General features: G+C 39.7%; 1 protein-coding gene across 1 annotated transcript in view; it reads right to left on the bottom strand.

Moving 5' to 3' along the window:
* nbeal2 (neurobeachin-like 2) overlaps positions 1-26,407 on the bottom strand; it is a 239,806-nt gene that overhangs the window by 71,505 nt on the left and 141,894 nt on the right. Inside the window, exons 19-26 of the mRNA XM_043687545.1 lie at positions 26,070-26,241; positions 22,891-23,024; positions 18,918-19,077; positions 17,008-17,110; positions 8,995-9,145; positions 6,093-6,251; positions 4,109-4,268; positions 2,489-2,577 (exon numbers count right to left, since the gene is read on the bottom strand). Coding sequence (XP_043543480.1) covers positions 2,489-2,577; positions 4,109-4,268; positions 6,093-6,251; positions 8,995-9,145; positions 17,008-17,110; positions 18,918-19,077; positions 22,891-23,024; positions 26,070-26,241 — 1,128 coding nt within the window. The remainder of the gene's footprint in view (positions 1-2,488; positions 2,578-4,108; positions 4,269-6,092; positions 6,252-8,994; positions 9,146-17,007; positions 17,111-18,917; positions 19,078-22,890; positions 23,025-26,069; positions 26,242-26,407) is intronic.

Genomic DNA, 26,407 nt, shown 5'->3' with positions numbered 1-26,407 from the left:
AAATTGCACTCTCAAATCATATCAATATAATTCCTCATTTTGCAATTGTCAATTAACCTCAAGATAATTCCTTCTATTGAAATCTTTTCCAGCTCCACTGATCTATGGTGACTATGAGGAAACTTGTCTCGGTAAGAGCGGTGCAGCTCAACATGTACGTTTGAGTCCCATGATCATTTGAGGATGATTGTATAATGATATGGCATTGAGAAAGCAGCCCATTAGAATTGTGGTTACCAACTTGTGCCAACTATGGTCCACAAACATCTCCATTTCAAGAATTACATTCTTCCATTCAAACCCAACTTCTTCATTGCTCATCCCATCATTGCAATCTTAAGACTTTACAAATGATATAGCACAGAAGGAATCATAAAACTCAATAACTTGGACTGATACTTGAAAGTTATTCAAATAGTCCATTCCCTACTGTTTCCTCACAGTGTGGCAAATTTTTCCTTTTCAAGTATTGATTCTTTTCCTGCTTGAAAGTTATTGAATTATTGTTTGGGGTTCCACCACTTTTAGTTATCTACAAACATAGCATTAACACATGTGCACTTAAAACCCAGTTTAAGTTGCTATGTACTTCCTAATCTGTTCCTTCTTATTTCTGCACTATTATTTACTCTAATGCAGTTGGATTCTCTCAATCCTTTGCACATGAATATATGAATTAGGAACAGATGGAGGACATTTGACCCCTTTTGAGCCTGCTCTATCATCAATAAGATCATGGCTGATCTGATCATGGCCACTAGTCCACATTTCCACCAAACTTTGATAATCTTTGACTCCACTGTTAGTCAAGAGTTTATCTATGCCTGCTTTCCAAATTTTTAGCAATTCTGCCTCCATCGCTGTCTGGGGAAGAAAGTTCCAAAGACTCTCAAGCCTCGCAGAGAAGAAAAAAAAAATGATAGTCATCCCAGTCTTAAAATGTGTGACCCCTTATTTTTAAATACTGTGCCACATGGTTCTAGACCCTCCCACAAAGGAAATATTCTTTCGGCATCTACCCTGTCAAGTCCACTCAGAATTTTATCATCTTGAAATTTAAATTCCAATTGATACAGGCCTAACCTGTCCAACCTGTGATAACCAACCTCCCCATCCGGATATTATTTGGGTGAACCTCATCTCAACTGTGTCTAATGCATTTATAAAACAGGTCTTAAATAAAGACACCAAATGTGTAGACAGTATTCCAGTTGTAGTCTCAGTGATACCCTATACAATCAGCAGAATATCCTTACCTTTATATTTAATTCCCTCTTGCAATAAACCACAATATTCCATGTGCCTTTCCAATAACTTGTATGATTCATTTACCAGCACACCAAGATTCCTCTGTACCACCAGGTTCTGCAATCTCTCTCCATTTAAATAATATGCTGCTTTGCTGTTCTTCCTGCCAAACTACTCAATAGAAAGTGAACATGCAAGTTGCCAAATTGTGTTCAATACCCAATGCGTAGTTCAGAATCCTTCAGACCCTATCCAGACTTTGTGTTTTAGTCTTAATGTCCGTTAGAGGTCAAGCAGACAATTTAATTACGGATAGGCAATAAAAGTCAACATTGCCAGCTAAACTAAAATAATAAGAACAAACTCCTTGAATATGTTACGTTGTTATTTTAACCTTGTCTAATCCATTCATTAAAGATTAAATACATTTTGAGAATTAACAAATAAAATATCCACTTCATGATCACTGGAGACTTGATAATTCCCCATAATTTCTTTACTGCAAAGCTTTGACCAATCGAAGTTGACTTGCTAACCAATTAGCCTGCTTTTGCCCAGTAGCATAAAATTATTGTGATGCTTGAAACTTGCCATTCTTGCATTTGTTAAGTATTAGATGAAAGGCTTCAGGAAAATGATTCTCTTCCAACTATATTCAAAGTTTTATTTATAATTAATAATATATCCTTCCCATTCCCCCAACAAATCCCACTTAGTTTTCAACAATTTTCTCTTAAATGCAACCACTTATCCAGGAGCTTTGTTTCCTTTGTTGACAATTATTAGAGACAGGGATCTTGATCCTTGCTAGACTCTGTTGGGTTAATGAACTGTATCTTTAAAAGGTGATTCACCTTGGGATAATGTTAGGAATGTTAGATCTGGAAATTTTAGGTTAAGTAGAATGAGATAAGTTTGTGTCCTCAAGCCTGATTATTGTCCTATGACTCCTATTGGAATGGCACATGAAGCAATTTAGTGCCAGAGCATGTTTTTCGATGGTGAGGCTTGGACCATCAACCTGAGCACTGCTATAACCACTATGACCGATACATAAGTAAACATGAACACACTTATTGAGCATAACAACCATTTAAATGTAAAAATACAACTGTGTATGATGTACAGTCTGTTATCTAGACAGGTGTATGCCAGCCATATGCATAACCAATGATAGATTTTAACATTCCACACGAAGCTAGACAGTAATCACGGACGTTAGTTGTCTCACGTCACTTGCCTTTCGACAAACGTCCAGCCGCACAGTTAGGTCTGCTTTGTGAGATAAATAAACTACGGCAATCAGGTCCTTGTAATTTGGAACAGGATCTTAAAAAAAGAGAAGTGAAGCCATCATTAAAAAGAAAGAAAAGGAAAACTAACAGTGAAAATCATCTTCTGATGAAACATTAAACCGAGTCTGTCCTTCCAGGTTAATGTAAAAGATCCCAACAGCTCGAATTGAAGAGGAGCAGGGGAGTTCTGCCTGTATTGTTGGATAACATTTACCTCACCTCACATAACTGACAACAAACCACTTGACCATTATCCCGTTGCTGTTTGTACACAAATTTGCTGAATTTCTTCTATTAAAAGAGTGAATCTACTTTGGAAACTATTTTACTGTCTATACAGTTCATGTCAAATCATTTTAACATTTAAACGCACCGATCAGATAATTTTCAATCTCCTAATGCAGAAGGCAATACAAACCAAGTTTACATAAACTGTCCTCAATTAATTCATTAATCACTGGTATTATTTTTGTGAATCTGGGAAATAGATGCAATTGGAAGTCTGGGAAAGAATTACCACCTTCAAGTGATGTTAGGCAAATATAAAAAGGAAAATGAATAACATTTAGGCTTGGGCCGATAAGTGTAAAATAACATTTAATCATGTAAGTGACAGGCAATGACAATACCCAACAAATGAGAATCAAACTTTCTCTTTGGCATTCAATGGTATTAACATTTCTGCATTCCCCACTACCAACATAATAGGAACCACCGTTAACCAGAAACTGAATTGCATTCACCATGTAAATACAATGGCTATAACAGCACATCAGAAATAACGAAATCCTTGACGTCAAAGTCAACTCTTGTATGCCCTATATCTGTATACTATCTACAAAAGTGCCATGCAATTCTCTCCAATTGCCTGGTAGTGTGCAGCTCTATTAATACTGAAAAAGCTCAACACCATCCAGGACAAAAGCTGCCTGTTTAACTGGCAACCACCCAACCCCTTCAACCTTCACTCACTCCACTACCAACACACAGTAGCGGTAGTGTGCACCATCTACAAGATGCACTGCAGCAACTCACCAAGGCTCCTTGGAGGATACCTTCCAACCTTAACCACTTAAGGACAAAGGCAGCTTTTGCATGGGAAGACAATTACCTGCAAACTTCCCTCAAAGCTTCTCCCAACCTGACCTTGAAGTATATTGCTGCTCCTTCAATATCTCTGAATTAAAATCCTGAAAACATGCATCCAAACACCACTATCTATCCCATCTGGACTGCAATGGTACAAGATGGCAGCTCACAATCACCTTCTCAAGGTCAATTAGGGATCAAAGCCGAGAAAATAGGAGTGGGAAAAGGCCAACTGGCCCGTTCATTATGATCATGGCTGATCATCAAACCCAATAACCTGTTCCTGCTTTCCTCCCTATCTTTGGACACTTTCTTCCTCAATTGCTATATCCAACTCTTTCTTGAAATTATACAATGTTTTGGCCTCAAATACACTGTGGTAGAAAGTTCCACAGGCTCTCATTCGCTCAGTCCCAAATGGCTTGCCGCGTACCTTTATACTGTGACGTGGGATTGAAGCAACATTAGATACTTACCTGAGCACAGCACCTGCTCTGACAAGCACCGAATGAGTGACATTGAGGCAGGAAATTCATTCAGGAAGGAGGTCAGACCTTGGTAGCCAATATCTTTCAGCTTCAGTCGCAGTTTGCATCTCTCGTGAACTTTGTCATACTTCAACATCTTGTACATGAGCTAGTCATAAAAACAAAGCAGATGACAAATCCTTTCAATCCAAAGGAATTACAAAATATAAACTCAAAGTACTGGAAAACCTTGGTAGGTCTGGCATCATTAATGAAGACAGAAACAGAGTTAACATTTTGAGACCAATTTGACCCGTTTGGAATTTTAAAATAGATTGCTGTCTCAATTACTTGTTTTGTGTTACTATTCAAGATTACGTTACGTCCCCAAAGTTTCTAAATCAGCACATAGTGTTACAAGTATAAGTTTTATGAGATCATTAGATTTTAATACTAAGGTTTATTACACTTTTAAATGCAGCATAAATTTATTGAGTCAGCCTAACAGGGAACCTGGTGTTAAGAGCAAAATACTGTGGGTACTTGAAATCTGAAACAAAATAGAAAATGTTGGAGAAATTCAAGAGATTTGCAGCATACATGGAGAGAGAAAAACAGAATTAACATTTTGAAACTCCTTGCAGGATACTGTTCCCCTTCCAATTCAAGTGCAACCCATCCTTCTTATAGTAGTCACTTCTACCCCGGAAGACTGAAAAATAGCCTCCCAAAATGTAAACGAGATAGTGTGCAATGGGACACTAATGTAGAGTAAAACTCCTGCAAGACCAGCTTTGATGGACTGGACATGGTGCCTCCACCACCAGGTCCTTTGGCTCAATTCAAATGGCTCGTGTTCCAGGGGAGGACAAAGAAATGCTGCAAAGACACAAAGTGGCATTGACAATAAGGACCGTGAAACATTGGCTAAAATCATTCAAAATGGCAACAACTTGCCCATTAAGCTGTGCCATGCCTTGGGTAACATCTAAATGATGAAATAAAGCAGTAGCGGGAAAGGGAACAATAGTAAACAAAGCTTGCACTCTAGGTTCCACTACGTCATGAGTTGTCCTGCCGTATGTGCCCATTGACCTGCAGACTAAATCTGCATTCTCAATCTAGGGACCAATTGTCTGTTCAGGATGTCAAGTTTTTGCTATGGGTCTTCCTTGGATAGTTAGGGGTGGCACGGTGGCTCAGTGGTTAGTACTGCTGCCTCACAGCAGCAGGGTCCCAGGTTCAATTCCAGCCTCGGGTGACTGTCTGTGTGGAGTTTGCACATTCTGAGAACTCAGGGTGGCTGATTCCCTTCTCCAAAATGTCAGTAATCCAGCTGGGCATTTTTTTAACGGCCATCATGCTTTCCTTGTGTTGTCCATAAATTAACAAATGTATTCAGTTCAATTTCACAGTTTGACATGGTGGGGTTTAAACTCATGAGCTATAAACCCAGCATTAATTTTAAATGGATTGAGAAGGATTAAGGAGCTATGGGAATAAAAGTGGTCTATAGGATTAGAATTACTCCTTGCACAAATAATAAAATAAAACACAAAGAAACTATTGTAAATGAAGTCAATCTGAAATATTAGCAGAAAATATTGGAAACATTCAGCAGTTCAAAGGGAAAAAAGGCATGAACGTTTCTGGTCGATGACCTTTTATCAGAATTGGTGACATTAGCTATGCTGAATGGATTGTGTCAGTGTCTTACTTTGTATTTAATTCTGTAGCCATCAGGCTACAGGATCCTTTTTTGACACATGCTAAGTATAGCATGTTCAGGAGGAGTGTGTTTTTCCTCGAATTTTCAGAATTTCCTCAAGTCTCACTCATATCTGTGGTAGACTAACAGAAATTGATTAGTCAACAATTCTATTGTCATATGTGACTGCCAGCATGACAGAAGATTAACTCATGGGACCCCAGTCTTTTCTTCTCACAACTCCTATGTTGCCAAGGTACACATATGTGCCCAGGACCAACTCACCCTAAAGATCTTCTCACGCACTTCATCAGAATACCTCTTCTGTAGGATCAATGAGTAAAACACTTCCACATTGCCAGGCTCAAACAGCAAGGTAAAGAGCTGGTCTCTGGAAGGACCTCCCTTTAACAGACTGAGCAAGATGTCCAGAATACCACAAAGCTGAAAAACACAAAACTTTTATCCTCTAGGGTAAAACAAGAAGAGTTACATCATCATCAGACCACAGAACACAGTTGATCCAAAGCATTTGCAATCCCTAGTAAATGTTAAACTCAGCTCAGTAGTCATTCTCTTATCTATAAGTCAGAAGGTGAGAGTTCAAATCCCAACCTCGAACTTGAATATATAATTCAAGGGGACATATTACTAAGTGAATGCTGCACTGTTGGAGATGTAATATTAAAATGAAAATCCCTTGGGTGATTTTGATGTATGATTGTATAATAAATGGTGCAGCAATTATGATATTTTCATGTTCAGGATCATTTCAATTTTACAGGTAAGCTGCTACGTGGTGTTTCCAGTTTTAATAACAGAAGGCAGAAATTCTTCTTGACCATGAAGAGGTGATCAAACTAATCAAGGTCACAGGAGTGGGTAAGGCCAGAGAGAATTCAGCTGGTGAGCAAGTGAATATAGTTTTGTTTTTGAAATGGCAGAAAAATCTAGATTGCTCATCCTGGCCGCAAAAACTGATCTTCCAAACGCAACATGGCACTTAAGTTTCATCAGCTTTCAACAATGAACTAAGGCAGGATTGTGGGAGCATATTTAACAATCCAAAATTGCACCAAATGGGTAATACAGTGTTGAGGTCCTTGTCTATTTCCAATGAGAACTTCAGCCACCTAATCTAAGACAGCAGGTGGGAAACAGGCTGTTTTCCACTGCTTGCCAAACAGCTTCGAGTTCTGTTGATTTTTATCAAACATCACCAAAAATAACCGATTATCTTGTCACTCAATCATTCATAATCAGATTGTGGGATCATTCGGAAAGTAAAATGGCTGCAGTGTTGACCCACTTGACATCACTTATTGCATGAAAAATATTCTATATTCACTTACTCACCAGCTGGATTTTATTAATTAGCTCTTTGTTCCATAAATTCAAACTATTGGACTCATTTCTGTTTTAACAAGAGTATATAGGACTTTAGAAAGGGAATAAACCCTTTATTTTGTTTCATTTAAAAAATTTTAAGCTTTGGCCCACATTACAGGACCCTAGCAACACTTTAAATATTAGGCAAGTCATAGATAGTGATATTAAATCCTGATTTTAGAAATTTATAGGATCAATGTCAGATGGCAAAGCTTTGTTTCCCGTAACCTGATGGCACTGAAGCTATGCATTTCCCAACTACTTGCTGTGTTGACACTGTTGTAGCTATTAGTATAATTATATATCTCAATGGGTAAACCAGCTGAAGTTTGTGTTGATTCTCTGTGTGTCACACATGATTTTAATCTGCCCTCCAAAGATATTACAAATACCTGATCCCATCAAGTCCTCAAATTTAAAGTTCTCACCATGTGTGTTGAATCCCTCATTCTCTGCAAGCACTTACAGCCATACAACCCTTTCAGGAAATGCTAATTCCTCGACTCTGGTCTCTTATGCAGCACCTTTATATCCTTTGTCCATTGTCCTTATATAATGCTTTCAACCATCTCAGCCATCATATTCATGAATTCCAAATGAAAGCATTTACTTCTTCATCTTTCAGAACATTCTTTAAAATTATCTGCTTGGCTAAAATCTCTAATCCTAAAATCTCTGTTTGGGTTTGGCTGACCTTTTTTCTTTTAATTTCTCGTGAAGTACTAGAGATTTTTTTCAATATTTAAGACGTAATGAAAATGTAAATTATTGTTAAGACAACTTATAGGTCCTGGCAAAGCAAAGGTTTGAATGGGAAATGCTGTGATAAGAAAATTTTGTTGATTTTGGAAAGGACATACTAGAGTCAGATGTACAGCATGGAAACAGACCCTTCGGTCCAACCTGTCCACGCTGACCAGATATCCCAACCCAATCTAGTCCCACCTGCCAGCACCCAGCCCATATCTCCACAAACCCTTCCTATTCATATACCCATCCAAATGCCTCTTAAATGTTACAATTGTCTCAGCCTCCACCACATCCTCTGGCAGCTCATTCCATACACGTACCACCCTCTGCATGAAAACGTTGCCACTTCGGTCTCTTTTATATCTTTCCCCTCACACCCTAAACCTCTCGCCCTGGACTCCCCGACCGCAGGGAAAAAAAACTGTCTATTTACCCTGTCCATGCCCCTCATAATTTTGTAAACCTCTATAAGGTCACCCCTCAGCCTCCAATGCTCCAGGGAAAACAGCCCCAGCCTGTTCAGCCTCTCCCTGTAGCTCAGATCCTCCAACCCTGGCAACATCCTTGCAAATCTTTTCTGAACCCTTTCAAATTTCACAACATCTTTCTGATAGGAAGGAGACCAGAATTGCACACAATATTCCAACAGTGGCCGAACCAATGTCCTGTACAGCCGCAGCATGACTTCCCAACTCCTGTACTCAATACTCTGACCAATAAAAGAAAGCATACCAAACGCCTTCTTCACTATCCTATCTACCTGTGACTCCACTTTCAAGGAGCTATGAACCTTCACTCCAAGGTCTCTTTGTTCAGTAGAATAGAACTTATTTGCACAAGCTGAGCTCTGTATTCAATTTAATAGGGAACGATAAGTTCACCTAGTTGAGTTTGAGCATAAAACAATAAGCAAAAAGATAAATTGCAAATGGATGTTGGGGAAGGGACAAACTGTTTGTACATCAGTCTGGTTTCAATACTGTGAATGAGTTGATTTACCATGGGGCCCACACGTATGAATTCTCAATTACATTTGCACCAATTTTACCTGATCATCATCACTGATTGTTGCCATGTAAGAGATGATGCAGTGCAACTCCTCAGCTGTAATTACTTTGGTGATAAATTCCTTCACCAGGGTGAAGAGTGACAGTTGCACAGTTTTAACATCAGCAGTGGTCCGGTTATCCTTCTGTGGGCTGAGAAGAAAGGAACAGATAATGAAAATGGTTGTGAAGCTGCTCCATTCATCAAATTATGGCATGTTCAGCTCGACGTTTAGTAGCTTGCTTCCATTAAATGTCCTGATGACCAGCAGTAAATGTATTTCACAGAATTGTTACAGCAAAAAGGAGGTCCTTTGACATATTGTGTCTGTACTGGTTCTTTGAAGAAACTATTCAACTAACATTATTCTTCCACTTTCATTCCACAGCCCTGTACGTTCATTCTTTTATGGTAAGATTCCATTTTCCTCTTAAATATCTTGACTGAATGTGCACTAAACATTCAGAGGATAGGAAAGCGTTTCTCCCCATATCACCATAAATCCTCTTTTGCCAATTACCTTAACTCTATTTCCTGTGATTCTCAATTCTTTCATCAACGGGAATGGTTTCTATCAAACTATTCTGTCCAGAACTCTCATCATTATAAGTATCTCTATCCAAGTTCCTTGCGATCTTCACTTCTTCAATGAGAGAGATGGCTCAGTGGTTCGCATTGCTCACCTCACAGCGGCAGGGACCCAAGTTCATTTCCAGCCTCGGGTAACTGTCTGTGTGGAGTTTGCACATTCTCTCAGTGTCTGCATGGGTTTCCTCCGAGCGCTCCAATTTCATTCCATAATCCAAAGTTGTGCAGGTCAGGTGAATTGGCTATGCTAAATTGCCCATAGTATTAGGTGCATTAGTTAAGGGTAAATGTAGGGTAGGGCAATGAGTCTAGGTGGGATACTCTTCGGAGGGTCAGTGTGGACTTGTTGGGCCAAAGGGCCGGTTTCCATACTGGAGGGAATCTAATCTAGCCTATTCTCCTATATATCTTTATAAATGAGGTTTCTAAGCACTCAATCATTCTCTTGAATCTTTCTTTATCCGAATTGAATGTCACCACATCCTTCCAAAAGAGTGTTGTCTAGAACATGACGGGATACTCCAGCTGAGTTTGAAACTGTGTGTTAGATGTGGTTAACATGAACTACATGGCTGTTGTCCTCGCTGTCCCTAGTACTAAAGCAGAGGATGCTCGAAGTTTTATTAATCATGCTCTCAACCTATCTTACCACTTTAAATGTGCAAAAGTCATTGAAGTTCAGATCACTGCTGTTTCACATCATTAGATTTATAACCATTATTTTAGTTCTTTAAAAAAAAAGAAAAAAATTGTAGATACTGGAAATCAGAAACAAAAACATAAATTGCTGGAATATCTCAGCAGGTCCAGCAGCATCTGCAGAGAGAAATCAGAGTTAATGTTTCGGGTCCAGTGACCTTTCTTCAGAACTGATGGTAACTAGGAAAAAGTTGTTTTTTATGCAGAACATGGGGGGGGGGGGTAAGGAGTAAATGTAGGTGAAGATTGAGTCCAAAGGCGGAGAACAGTTGGACAATTAAAGGAATGGATAATGGTCAGCCTTGGAGAATGAATAGCTGCTAATGGGGACTGTTAATGGCTAACAGTTATAATAGCAGACCATGTGATAACAAGGCCTGGTGTATGTGAATTGGGGTAAGGACCTGGGAAAAGGTGCTTCAAGCCCCAAAACTGTTGAACTTAATTTGAGTCCAGAAGGTGTAGAGATCCCCAACAGAAGATGAGGTGCTATTCTTCCAGCTTGCATTGAGCTTCACTGGAGTACAGCAGCAAACCTGATACTGAGATGCTGGCCAGGGAACAAGAGAGGGGAGGGGAAATGGTAGCTAATGATCCTCTGGATATGGATACTGGTGGGATGGATGAGGACAAGGGGCTACCCCATCGTTGTTGTGGGAGTAGAGAGAGTGGGTGAGGGCTGAAGTGCAGGAGATGGGTCAGTCCCAGCTGAGGGGCCTGTCAACCACTGCTGGAGAATCCTTGGTTGAAGAAGAAGGTGGCTATTTCGAAGGCCCACTTGTCAAAGTTGACATCATCAGAACAGATGCGATGGAGATGGAGAAACTGGGAGAATGGAATAGTGTCTTAAAGGAAGTAGGGTGTGAGAATGTATAGTCAAGTAATTGTGGGAGTTGGTGGATTTGTAGTGGATATTGGTGGCCAGCTTGTCACTGGAAGTGATAGTGAGGAAGGGATGGGAGGAGTGAGATGGACCAGTGAAGGTGAGAGCGGAATGGAGAGAGAGCGAGCGCGAGAGAGCGAGCGCGAGAGAGCGAGCGCGAGAGAGCGAGCGCGAGAGAGAAACACACAGATGCAGCTGGGGGCAGGAAGAGGACTGAAAATTCAAAATACACCACAAAGAGACAGGCATAACTAGGGCCCATGCAAGTACCCACCTGAAGAAAGTAAAAGGAGTTAAAAGAGTGTGAGAGTGTTTAGAGTGAGGATGAGTTTGGCCAAGTGGAAGAGGATGGTGGTGGATAGGATTGGTTCAGGCCTTTGTTTCAGGAAGGAGCGGAGAGCCCTAAAACCATCCTGATTGGGAGGGGGGGGGGGGTGGACATGTCAAGGAATTGCATGCCCACAGTAAAAAGGAAGCTGCTGGAGCCCACAAATGGGAAATTCTGAAACTGACAAAGTGTCAGAGGAATCGCAGATGTCAGTGAGAAGGGACTGGACAAGGGGAGATGATAATGATTCGAAGTGGGAAGAGATGAGTTCTGTGGAGCAGGAGCAGGCAGAAACAATGGGTCTGCCTGGGTATTTTTGTTTGTGGAATTTGGGAAGGAGATAAAAGCAAACTGTATGGGTTTGGGAGCCTATGAGCTTAGAGGCAGTGGTGGTCATAGTGGTGGGAGATCACGACATTAAAATGAGGTTGGTGAACATAGTGGAATCAATATCCTTATGTGCCATGGGGAGGGTCATAGTCCAGGGGAAGATACAAGGAGGAATCTGGGAGCTTGCACTCAGCCTCTGCAATGTAAAGGTCAGTTTGTCAGATAACAACAGCACCACCCTTGTCAGCAGGCTTAATTACAAAGTCAGGGTGAGATCTGAGGGCATGGAGTGCTTCTCCTTATTTTAGGTTGTCTCTTCATTCTTGGTTTCCTGTTATGTAGTTAATTTTGTATCCACAATACCCTTTTATTCCACCTTCTGACTTGGCTCACAAGTCTATTGTCCGGTACTTTATCAAATGTTCTTTGAAAGTCTCTGGATACCACATCAACATTACCGTTGCCAACCCTCTCAGTTACATCATTAAAACAAAAACAGCAAGTCAGTTAAACATTATTGGATCTCAACAACCCCAAGTCAATTTTCCTGAGTTAGGATGATTGCCCAAGTGACTGTTCATTTTATCCCAAATTATTGTTTTGAGACGTCTCTCACCACCAAGGTTAAACTGATGGATATTTGCCGAGAGTTTATCTTTACACCACTTTTGAACAAGAGAGTAACATTTGCAATTTCTTCAGACATTTAGCACAATGTCTGTAAAATGATGGTCAGTGCTCTGCAATTTCCATTCTCTCACTTCCTTCAGTATTCTTGGATGCATCTTATCTGGTCATGATACCCTATTAACTTGAAATACAATCATATCCAATAAATCCTCATCACTTTTAAATGTCTTCAAGTGAATGAATTATGTTCTCTTTCACCATGACCTCCACAGCATCCACCTCCTTGGTAAAGACAAGTGGAAATAATTCATTTCATAGCTCATCCATGAATTCTGCCTCCATGCCCAAAGCCATGTTTTGGTTCCCACGCAGCCCAAGTCCTCCCTTTACTATCCTTGAACTACTTATATAATTAAGACAAACTTTTGAATTAGCTTTTATGTGAATTATCTGTCTCTCACTATGGTTCCTTTTATTTGGAATTTCAATACCCCTTTGAACACTCCTTACTCAGCCTAGTTATTATCCACCACTAACTGCTGAATAGTATACAAAGTAAACATTGCTAACAAAAGACAAAAGCAAAACTTCATTACGATTTGCCCTCATCAGGATTCATGCAAGAAACCAAACTCTGAAAGAGAGCACCAATTTATACAGCATCAATCAAAAAATCTGATCGGTTGGACCAGATGGAGATGCAGCAGGAACTGTACAACTGTTAGTCTTAGTTAGATGAAAAAACAGACCAGACAAGTGTACTCTGATTGTTCAGGGTGTTAGCATGGGAAATGCAGTAGGGATTGACAACATCCATGACCTTGCTCTCAATCAAAATAATTTATCTTGCCTGGTTGAACCCATTCATCATGATATTCACTAAGAATGGTCAAAGGGGCATGTTTTTGACACAGTATACAGAGGGACCTCGATTATCAGAACAAGATGGATGGGCAGTATTTCATTCAGGTAACTGATTATTCAGTTAATTGATTCAATGTCTCTCCTCTGGGCCTCGGAGTTTTCTGAAGTTACCTTTTTCCTCCGTCTGCCTGCCTTGCTCCCTCTCTCTGTATCAGGGTTTGTTTCTGAGCAGACACAAAGTCTCAAAGTAGGGCACACACACAACTTTTTGACAGGTTCCACCTTTGCCCTGTACAGGACAATGTTGGAGAGATTATCTGGGGAAGGGGGTTTAGGGAACACCCCTGAGAAAAAAAAAGAGAAATGAGTGGGCGGCACGGTGGCCCAGTGGTTAGCACTGCTGCCTCACAGCGCCTGTAGACCCGGGTTCAATTCCCGACTCAGGCGACTGACTGTGTGGAGTTTGCACATTCTCCCCGTGTCTGCGTGGGTTTCCTCCGGGTGCTCCGGTTTCCTCCCACAGTCCAAAGATGTGCGGGTCAGGTGAATTGGCCATGCTAAATTGCCCCTAGTGATAGGTTAAAGGGGTAAAGGTAGGGGTATGGGTGGGTTGCGCTTCGGCGGGTCGGTGTGGACTTGTTGGGCCGAAGGGCCTGTTTCCACACTGTAAGTAATCTAATCTAATCTAATAACTGAGTGAGTGAGTGAGTGAGTGAGAGAAGCCCATTTTTAATCATTCTAAACAAAAGACATGATCAGTGTTGGAAACACCTCTCTGATGTAATGTTTGTATCGGAACCTTGAGACCTTCTTTGAATAAGCCGGAATTTGATAACTGATATTCACATATTCGAGGTCCCTCTGTACTAGTCATTTTGAAATAAAGCCTTTATCCCCGGCAGCACACTAGTACTGAAATGCATATCAGATTATTCCGATGAATGGTTGACAAAATGTCTTTTGGCTTGATGGCAACACCCTGTTAGGGGAGGAAACAACTTGTCTGTTTACTACAAAGTTGCAGCATATGCAGGTTAATTTTACCTGTAGTTCAAATTTTTTAAACGCTATTCGCTTCCATGGGAGTTTGACGTCGACTGGGCATCGTTTGGGGCAAAAGTGGTGGCCATAGTTTGTGCAATGTACAGTATTAACACCATTAACAGGTACGCAATATTTGAATTCATAGGTACCAAGAATCTCTTTAATAAATGTTATCCTCTGCTCTCATATACCATTGAAATGGAGCAATTAAATGATCTCATTTGCTTGATGTGTTAAATTGAAGAATCTGCCAATGGATATATACTACTGGGAGTGGAGGAGGAGTGGACCAAGGTGAAGGAGGAGTGAATCCATCACCTCCCCACAGCCCAAAGGCACTTCCCTTTCCATCCAATCATAGAAGATGCAACATTTACTTCATCCCTCTTCACTATCAAAGTCCCAAGGCTTCAGCAGTGAAGCAGTGATTTGCCTACACTTCACTCTATTCATTACACACAATATAGTATGGCCTACACTGGGGAGACAAAATGCAGACAGGACAACCACTTTGCAGAACACCTATGTCTTGTTCTTTGTATCAATTTAAATACTGTGGAATCTAAGAAATTACCACTTTTTTTGAGTATTATGAAGTTAATTAATTTAAACCCATAACTATTGACTATGTTGACGACATCTTCTAATTCTGCTTCTGTGTGAAATATAATATCCTAAACCCCATCACAAATAAATGATGTAATGTTAGTATGTGGCTGCATCATCTAATAAAGGAGTCAGTGAGAATGAAAAGTAGTCCCTGAAAGCCAAAATGTAGCCTCTGAAGTATATCGCCGTTCCTTCACTGTCGTTGGGTCAAAATCCTGGAATTCCCCCTCTAATGGCATTTTGAGTCAAACCACAGCAGGTGGACTGCATCAGTTCAAAAAGGCAGCTCACTACCAACTTCTCAAGGGCAACTGTGGATGGCATTAATGCTGGCCGGCCAGCAACACCCACATCCCTCAAATATTTTTTTGAAATCAAAGAATACTCAAGAGGAGCCAAAGAGAAAAATATTTAATACCCTGCATCGAGCATCGTCAGGGTAATCATTTCCTTTTTTATTCCTTTGTTCTCGCCAAATATTTTCATGTCTTTAATCCCTCGGAGACATCTCATCTCCAGCAGTGCAATGTTCTCCTTAATAAAACTGCACTCTGCCTCAGTTTCCTTCCTTTCCTGAAGGCTTGAAAACCTGAAATATTTAATACCCAGTCCTGCCCTTCTTTAAGCCAGATCTTCCTTAGACCCACAATGATATAGTTCCACACAGTGACATGCACCTGCAATTTTCCAGTCTTACTCACCACATACATAGATACTAACAGAATTTATATTTTATTACTGCCCCACCCCCACTAATCAAAAAACAACTAACTCCTTTCCTCCTTCAATGCTATCTGTCTCTCATGTGCACCTTGACATTCCTTTCTAATATTATGTCCTTGTTACTATGCCACTGTCAAGTTCATTTAAATCTTTACCAATAGAACTGACAAGAAAATTGGTCCCAGTTCTGTTTTGGTGCAACCTGTACCTCCCCAGAGGTGGCACCAATGTCCCACCAATCTAAGCCTGCTTTCCTGCACCATATTTTCAGTCGTGCATTCATAAACTTCATCCTCCTATTTCTACACTCACCTGCATGTTGTACAAGGAGTTGTCTGGAGATTGGTACTTGTGAGGTTTTACATGCTAATTTCCTTAACTGTAGGAAAGCTTGAGTTGCCCTGCCTTTCCTCTGTTTAACAATACGCCTTGCTATGACCAATAAACTTTGCTACTTAAAAAGACAGACTCAACAGTTAGATGCTTTTCTTTTGTTTGTGTCACTTAAATATACAAAAGCTGAATGCCTTCTTAATCCATTTTGAAAAAATAGAACTATTTATATCACAAGTGTCTCTCAAATTTTATAGAAAGGAAGACACAGCAGCAATACGTAGAACCAATACACAGCCCTCCTGAGTTGTCATTTTTATCCCCATTTTTTCAAATTCCATAATGCTGAGGTCAGTTCCAGTTTCACTTCTCAGGAAACGTTCTGACCTAATCTGGTTTGACATCTTTCTTATACCCATCCGACATCAGCATTATCGACTTTTTTTTCATTCAATGGATGAGGGCAAAACTGGTTAGCCAGCAGTTAAGAGTCAACCACAGTTCTGTGGGTCTGGAGACGCATGTAGGCCAGTCCAGGTAAGGATAGCAGTTTCCTTCCTTAAAGGACAGTAGCAAAAGAGATTGGCTTTTCTGACAATTGACAATGGATTAATGGTCATCATTATATTGTTGAAATTCTCTATAAAGTGATATAAGGTGGCAGATGAATACTAATTAGCATTGGTAATAAATTCTAGCCTTGCTGATGATGGCTAAATCCAAAGAGTTGTTTTAAATATGTTAAGTTTCTTATCCATGTGCTACTTAGTAAACAATAACTCTGTAGTTACTGAACAAGCAACCATTACTATGTTGAATAAACAGTAAACCTACACAGTTGTACAGCAAATAATCCCAACCCTATGAATAACCAGTAGCTCAATTAATGACAATTAATCCTCGCTCTATTGAAAAATTAGTAACTGAAGAGCAGATAGTTACAACTTACAACCTAAATCTGACACATAAAACTTTTTACTCACCCATAATGTGTTCGGATGGAGTCTAGAATGTACTGCACACCATACTTCTTTCTGATACGTTGCTTGTGATCTTTGACAATTGTGGATAAGTACTGTATGTGACCTGTAAGTGTGAAGAGAATTAGACAGTCAATGTTCATCTTACACAGAAAACAAAAATGCTGGAGATCATAACGGGTCAGGCAGCATCCATAGAGAGAAAGCAAGCTAATGTTTTGAGACTAGATGACTCTTCAGCAGACTACACAGCAGTGAAGGTTTATTTTGATACACAGGCAGATTTTATAGGCAGTCACCCTCTGAGCAAACAACGTTCAACAAAGAGCAGCCTTGTTAATCTCTGAAATGAACTTTTAAAAAGAGCAAGCAATAATTTTTTTTCATCCAAAGGATGTTAATATTACAGAATGGAACATGTCCCATTTCAAGCACATTTTCCACATCAAGCATTCACAAGTCAGGCAATGCACAGCTAGAAGCCCAGTCAGGCTCCCTTAAAACATGTTTTAAACACAGTGAGGATAGGATAGCCTAGTGGTTACTTTACCAGACTAATAATGTCCTGCACTAAACATGTGGAATAAAAATGATCAAACCCTGCCATGCCAATTTGAATTTTAGTAGTAAAAGTTTAAATAATCATGACTCTACAGCTATTGGATTGTTGGAATCTGTTTTATTAACATCCTTTAGAGAAGGAAACCTCCTGTCCTTTTCAGACTCATAAATATGTGTCAAACCGAGGAACTGAATGGCCTACTACTTTTCCTAATTCGCTGCTAAATTGACAAATGGAGTATGAAGTGTGAAACTGTCCATTTCAGCAGGATGAAAAAGATGCATAACTATCAAATTGGTAAAAGATTACAGAGCTTTGAGGTGCATAGGGATCTGGGTGTCCTAACACACACAAGGCTAGAATGTATGTATGTATACAAGTAACTAGGAAAACCAGGTGAATGTTTCATTTATAGTTCGGGAAATCAATTACAAAAGTTAGGGGACTATGCTTGGTGAGACTATACCTGAAATAGTGCATAAAACGTTGGTCTTCTTATGTAAGGAAAAATGTCAATTTATTGGAATGAATTCCAAGACGGCTTAGCAGACTAATATCTAGGCTAGTTAGGTTGTCTTATGAGCTAAGCTTGACATTCATTATAGTTGAGAACAGTAAGAGTGACTTGATTGAAATGTATAAGACATTGATTGGGGATCACTATTTATAATTAAAAGATCACCGATTAAGAGAGAAATAAGATTTATTTTTCCTCTCAGAGGGTCATGAGCCTGGAGCTCTCTTCCTCAAAAAGGTGGTGGAAACAGAATGCTTGAACATTTTTGAGGTGGTAGACAGATGCTTGACAAGCAAGGGGTGAAAGGTTATTGGAGATGTGCAGGAACACACAGTAATCAGATCAGCCTAGATTTTATTGACTTTTAAAGAATGGTGGGGCAGATGTGATGGGCTGAGTAGCCTACTCCTGTTCCTAATTCGTATGTTCCTAACAGCCTTCTAAAGTGGTTCAAGCAGCCACTCAATAGGATCAAAGTTTAAATGTTGGCCTTCCTATCGCATCATGTTTTGCCCAATCCCATTACAATCCTTGCTCATTCTAATTTGCACACAAGTTAATTTTAATTTTTCTGAACAGCTTCTGAAAATTGAAGTAGTTACTGGCTTAAATCTATTCTTCATTCATAATCTAATAAAAACGTACAAGGATTTTGCAGTAAAAGCAGTTGAATAAATTGCCATGCAGAGATCAGATGCTAGGGACCAAATCTTTTGGATTGCTCTCAGTTGAGACTTGACTTGATCCTCCCACTTCATCTTAGCCCAATCTATCATACTATTGCACAGACTGTAGCCCAGCAAGAGGTTTTCCAAATGAAATGTAAATCATTACCCAATCGAACGGCAAAATCGCTGTGGCTCCAGATGCGGAAGTCAAAGAGCAGGTACTGGTACATGCAGTGGAGGAGGAGATTATTGCCTTCACTAGCTACCTGCTCCATGAGGAACTGACAGGCCATCAGTACATTCATGTCCACTCTGTGGCTTGGAACCTTTGCAAAGAAAGACCTGTGTTTTTATAGCTTGTTTCATGATAACGGGGCATCTCAAAATCCTTTACAATGTTACACATTGATACATAGTCACAAATAACCCGATGACCCATCTTAGTGATGTCAATTGAAGAGTAAAAAGTTGGCCAGTTATTATCCTACTCTTCCTCAATCAGTACCACAAGTTTTCTATATCCAATCAAGAATGACAGGGCCTTAGTTTAATGTCTCATATGGAAAATAGCATCTTCAGTAGCCCAGCACACACTCAGCTATGCACTGAGGTTTCAGCTTAAATGTTGTGTTCAAGTCTTCAATGTAGTCCTTGAACTCACCCTCCCATCGTAAGTGAGTGTGTTACCACTGAACCATGACTGACACCAATATAAAGAAACAGAGGAGTTTTTGGGAATGCAAAATTTGTATCAGTATCAAGACAAAACACTGCAGCCCATTAGCCATGATTCAGAAGGTTTATTAAAAGATAATGTTTTCTGTCTATACCTGATGTTTGAGATCGACTTAGAAAACAACACAGCACTGAGCACAGGAGGTACTCATGTACCTCTGTCATCCAGAGGTTTCTCTTTCATTTCCCACACAATGCTGATTGTCACACCTCACTTATATGGTTTCTAGTTCTACTAAACAGTAGAGATCTGCATTCCAGAGCCTTTACTCAGTTTCAAAAATCAAAAATGTTCTTCCTTCTGTGCAATATTAGAACCTTAAAATTGCACAAACAGATGACTGGGTTTATGAGGTAGGAAAACAGAACCAAACCTTCAGCTGTGATTGCCAAAAATTTACATTTCCCTATCTTTGAGCCAGGAGTCCTGGGTTCAAATCTCAACTATTCTAGAGGTGTGTAAAACTATTTCTGAACAGATTGATTGGAAAATATCTTGGTAGTGTGTTAGCTGTCCTTAGAGTGTGTTATCATTATCTTTTGAATATACATTTGTATTGATTGTTTTTTTGACCCTTTAATTCTAAGATGGCATTTAACATAACTAATTGTTCCCTTATGTACTCAATCACCCTTTTTTTATTGAAAGCATACTATTGAACAGGTTGAAGAATACCTACACAGAGAGTACTACCAATAAAGACAACAATTTGCCTGAAGAAAGGAACAGAGCTGGGGGGGGCAGATCCAATGAACAGTTGCAGCTAATAGTCAGCATAGCCACTCAGACTCCATGGCCCCTTTTTCTGTTTTGCATGATTCTGATATGTTCCCTTCATAAAACCATTGAATCCTTTGGCCAATAGAGTGCACACAGACCATCAGTACAGCAACCCACCCAGATCCAACCCCCCACCCTATCCCTGCATTTCCAGTGACTAATCCACCTAGCCAGCACATCCTTGAACACTATGGGGAATTTACCATGGCTAATCCACCCAGTCTGCAAGGGGAAACAGGAGCACCTGGAGAAAACCCACACAGACTGGGGGAAAATGTGCAAACTCCATGCAGACAGTCACCAGAGACTGGAATTGAACTCGGGCCCTTGGCGCTGTGAGGCTGCAGTTCTAACGACTAAGCCACCATGCTGCCCACAATTATCACAATCCCATATCGATATGTCTCTGCTGGTTCTTTGATAGATTAAACTAAAAATGAATTTAATTGCCAGACTCTTTTTCCACAGCCTTCTGCCTTCCTTCTCGACAGATGCTCATCCAAACTTCCCTTGGAAGATGTAGTGGTCTCTGTTCTCATGTTATCATCCTTTCTACAATAAAAACTGCAGTCTAGGCTTTGATAATTCTGTTTTATTACTTGCTTCTCTTGAATCTGCGTTTCTAAAATGATTTAAGTATACGGTAATTAGTTCAGCTCTAACTGAGCAGGAATTGTCTGCAAACTTTCTGCAAATATAACAAGTTCCTTTGTTTAAAACTGGAAGCTTTAAAAGAAAATTTTTACTCCAAAGTAATGATAACTGACAAAACATCCTTGCTAAGTTTAATGAAATTTGTTAGCTATCACGAGACCTCATTAAGCTTCATAAAATCTCATTAACTGCAAAGTCATATCCTTTGTAATCTTTTGAAATTTGTTCACAGATTTCCTTCCCCCTAATCCTGCTCTCACAGGGACATTCGTCTCTAACTCCAGCTCCAAACATTAGCTTTTTTTTTGTACAGTAAGTGTAATGTAATAGAATGGGTGACAATTTAAACAAGCTTGACTAGTGTGTCTGAAACTGCTTCAATTTAAACTAAAATAAAAACTTGTTAAGATGCTATTATTATGTTCCGTGGGTGGCATGGTGGCTCAGTGGTTAGCTCTGCTGCCTCACAACACCAGTGACCCAGGTTCGATTCTTGCCTCGGGCAACTGTCTATGTGGAGTTTGCACATCCTCTCCTTGCCTGCATGGGTTTCCTCCAGATGCTCTGGTTTCCTCCCACAGTGCAAAGATGTGCAGGTCAGGTGAATTGGCAATGCTAAATTGCCCTTAGTATTGGGTGCATTAGTGAGGGGTAAATATACGTTTGAGGACTGGGTCTGGGTGGGTTACCTTCAGAGGCCAGTGTAGACTTGTTGGGCCAAATGACCTGTTTCAACACAGTAGTTATTTCTAATCAATTCTAAATTGAGGAATCTTGAGGAGTCCAATGAAACAGTCTAAGGGTAGGCACAGGATGGGTTAGTTACTGAATATATAGGGTGGGCACAGGATGGGTAGTTACTGAATATATAGGGTGGGCACAGGATGGGTAGTTATTTAATACAAGTTCTTTGCACCGTCTGTCAAAGAGCATGAGTACTTGTACCTTATGCCTAAAGACTTCAGGGCAAGCCTATAGACATATAATAGATATATTGTAAGGCTCCCCCTCCAGGTGCCCGACAAATATGTTTCAGCTTTAACCCTGCCTTTGCAAATTCACTAAAATTATACCAGGGTCAGAAGGCTAAGTAATGACTATAGAATACATAAATTAAACTTGTATTCCATTGAATATAGAAGATTGTGAGGTCATCTGATTGCCCTCTTTAAAATTTTAAATACACATTTAAAGGGATACAATTGGGAAAATAAAGCATGAGGTCACAATTGCCAATGACAGTTAAGACATTGGAATCAAAACCAAAGTTTCTAAATTTGAAGATCTGCACCCCATTGGAGGAGTGGGAGGGGAGGTAGTTGGGGGGTGAGAGATAGTCCTGATTTAAGACAGTAATAAATCACACAAAGTACAGAATTAATAAAAATATGAACAATTGGGATAGAGAAACAAAGAGATCTGGGAATGTAAGTACACAAATCACATTGTTTTAGTTAGTCATAAAAGATCATTATGGAAAGCAACCCCAAACAGAAGGCTCTTTGTTGATGAATAGAAAGGAAGAGAAGTTATGCTAATCTTATTAAGAACCTTGAACAAACCACATTTGAGAATACTGTATATGGTTATAGTATAAGATCATATCCAGAACTCGGCTTAACGTTTACAAGTTCATAAAATAATTGCTTAGCAGTACAAAACTTAAACATTGCTTTAGAAAAACACACACAAGTCGAAGCTTTTCTAAGACTCATCAAGTTAAGAACTCAAGAAACAAACTTGAAGAAAGAAAACAACAAGTTATACAGCATTATAAGTGGGTGCTGATTGGTTGGAGGTGCAGATACAAGAGTTAACTGTTCCTGCATCTCCAGCAATATGGTCAATTCTTAACTGCTCACTGAAATGGCCAGACCTACATTGGGCAACGGCAATTAAGAATGGACAAGTGACCAATCTTGCCAGTGATGACCACAATCTATGCAAGTACAAAATTCACAGGTCTTACCTTTTGCAACAGGGCACCTATGACAGCCGGGCCATTGCACTGGATGAAATTCTCCTGATTTATGGTGTGGTTTCGGATTAAATTCTTAACTAGCAGCAAAAACGCAGCTACACTATTCCTCTCCAATTTGCTCTCTATAAAAAGACCACAAGTAAGTTAGCATGAAGAAGAATCATTTGGTCTCATCTTTATGGAATGTCAACATCATGTCAGCATCATATCCTTGAGCAGAACCTTTTCAAGTTCACACTTAATTGCACAAAGCTCCATTCACTAAAAGATTTGATTTTAAATGTTTTGATGTTAAATGAAAAGACCTGCAGGTCTGGCAGGATTTTCTGGATAGGATTTACAGATGGAAAATCCTTTGAAAGGAGCTGACCCAAAGATTCAACACCCTTTGTGTGTCGAAAATTCTCCTCATTTCAGTCTTAAATTCCTGCCCCTAATCCTAAAATCATGTGCCCTGGTGTTAAACCTCACCAACAGTGGGAAACATCTTAATTACATCGCCTTGTCAAAACAATTAAGAATTTAAATTAGGTCAACTCATTCTTCGGAATTCCATGTAGTACACACCCACTCTCTTTAGAAGACAATTCAGCCATGCTCAGGATTCATTCAGTGAATTTCAATTGCAAAAAGTATCCCTCCTCAAAAAAAAGAACCAAACCTGTACAAAATAATCTAAGTGAGATCTTACCAAAGCAATATATAACTGAATCAAGGCATTTTTATTCCTGAATTCAAATCCCTACCTGATGAAAGCTAACATTCAATTTCCCTTCCTAATTACTTACTGCACCTGCACACTAACTATTAGTGACTCATAAACAAACTCATCCGAGTCTCTTTGGACATTCACACTTCCCATCATTTAAAAAAAAAACTGTCTTGTTTTAAAATGAAAGTCACACCTATTCACATTATAGTCCATCTGTCATGTTCTACTCTGTTCACTTAACCTGTCAAAGTCCTCTTAAAGTCTCAGTGAACCTTCCATATAACGCATATCCCTCGTCAGTTTAGCCTCATCAGCAAATCTTAAATGCTATAATTGATATCCCCATCCAAATCATTTAAATAGATCTGTGGAGCTCACGCTGATCCTTTACAGTATCTTATTTGTAACATCCTGAGAATGATCCATTTATTCCAACTCTGTTTTCTGACTGTTAACAAATTTTTAATCCTTACTGGTATTGTTCCCTAATCACATATGTTTCTGTTGTAAAGAATGTAACATATCTTTGAATACTTGCCATGGCCTGTCTACCATCAAAGGTTTTAATGTATTTTCCAAATCCACCAGAGTCAACTTGCAACTCAGTTCTTCATAAACTTTCTTTCTTCAGACTTAAGACCCTAATTTAAGAATGAACTGTATTGTATTCAAACTTAAAGTGAAATTCTAACTTAATACTCAAAGGTTCCTTTACAGCCAAGTTCTTCATTTTCCCTTACAAAATAACTCAATCCCTAGTTGGCTCCTCAATGTACTGAGTCAGAAACATTTGGTACATATGCTAGAAATTAATCCTCCAGAATATTAGTTCTGACTTGGTATATAAATTGAAGTTTCCTTTATTACTGTATCTCTACACATTACATGTATCCCTAATTTCCTGCTTTATGTCATGCCTAATATTACCAACAAAGTCTAGTGGTCTATAAGCAGTAGCTATCAATGTTTGAAACAAAAACAGAAATTGCTGGAGCAACTGAGCAACTCACCAATGTTTGCTGCCCTTTGCTGTTTCTTAGCTCCACATAAACTGATTCCATTATGATCCTTTGATCTAAGATCTATTCTCACGGATGTACTGATCTTGTCCCGAAAAGTACTACCCTTCTCCTTTAGCCTTATTACCTGTCACTCCTAGACATTTAACTCCCAATCTTGGGCACTGTGGAGACATGTCTTTATTATTACAATTAAATCGTATCCATTTGGGTATTCAAATCATTGACTATTTTGCAAATGTCATAGACTGCCTTCAATTCTGCCTTTTTGACTAATTTTAATCTTATTGAGTGATTCTCTATGCTTTATTTGTCTTCTGTTGTTACTTTCTACTTTACAAAGTCTTTTCGCCAGTTTCACTGCTAGCGTGCAGTGTAACCTCCTCTCTGAATGTACTTATTGCATATATCTCAGCCTCAGCATATCACAATGTCGCCAACCATAGAGCGAGCTCCTGAACCTAGAGCTCCAATTTCTGCAGCTGGCAATACTTCCTGTAGGGACAGATTTAAAAGCAATCAGACTAAAAAAAAGCATGAATATTGGAAGATGTAGTTTTAAAGAATATTTCAGATGGAGGATAGGTGCAGAAATTTTCAGAACTTCACACTTTAATGGCTAATGGCATGGACAACAAACCCGGGATGAATGAAGTAGGGGACTGACACGGAACAAGAGATGGAAAAATGCAGAGTTTGTGGACAGTCGTGAGAGTTACAGTAATGTACAGAAGCAGGGTATTTTATACATGCCTTATTTATCAATATTTTTGCTTTCTCCCAAATCTCTGTAGGTACAGTCTCATGATGAAACATACTCTTGGAGCTATTCCAGCTGGAATTATGATCTCCGTGGCAGTTCTTTTGGACAGGATGTCAGGTTATGTAGCTGTTTTCACCTCTTATCCATCCATATACACCTCCCAAGTAGGTGTTTGGACGAGTTGTGACCAAGACGCTGGGGAAAGGGGAAGGGGTCTTGAAGCAGGGTCAGCTCTTTTTGCTGGCTGTTGATGGTAAGGTTCCCAATCAGGAGGAAAGCTATCAACATGGGTCAGCAGTCAGGCCACTGGAGTGTATATGGTGGCCTTATTGTGTGGCATGGACAGTACATGCGCTAACAGTGGGAAGTGGCTCTTCAGTAACTATTAACTGGCCTCGATCCCAAGGGTGAACCAGCCACACCCTATCACTGGTAAAATAACAAAGGTGATGGTTAAAAAATGAAGGCAGATGATGAGCTCAATACCCCTAACATTGCACTTAAATTTTACACTCCATATCTGCCAGACCATTCTTGGAGGGTAGAGACTATAAAATTTTGGGAGAAAATGAGGACAGCAGATGCTGGAGGTCAGAGTTGAAACTGTGGAGCTGGAAAAGCACAGCAGGTCAGGCAGCATCTGAGGAGCCAAAATTCTGGTCAAGAGATTTACCTGAAGACTTGCCCAAAGGTAGGAGCATTCCTTGGATGTTCTGTGAAGAGGTCAGTTCTGGTCCCACTAAGTCAGTCGTCTCCTGATTCTCCTCTGAATCGTCACTTTTGGAAGCCACTTGTTCCAGAAGTGGTAGGAGGACACCCATCCCCCCAACACAGTTGATCACATCCTAATAAGATGAAGAATGATTTCAGACTATAGGAATAAACAAACAGCTTGTTGATACATGGGAGGACCTAAAGAACCAGAGAGTGAGAGAGTGAGAGAGTGAGAGAGTGAGAGAGTGAGAGAGTGTGAGAGTGAGAGAGTGAGAGAGTGTGAGAGTTGAGAAGTCG

The sequence above is a fragment of the Chiloscyllium plagiosum genome, chromosome 4 (genome assembly GCF_004010195.1).
Source record: "Chiloscyllium plagiosum isolate BGI_BamShark_2017 chromosome 4, ASM401019v2, whole genome shotgun sequence".
Taxonomy (NCBI): domain Eukaryota; kingdom Metazoa; phylum Chordata; class Chondrichthyes; order Orectolobiformes; family Hemiscylliidae; genus Chiloscyllium; species Chiloscyllium plagiosum.
Note: the sequence above shows the minus strand (reverse complement) of the source record. Positions and strands in the feature narration are given on the sequence as shown.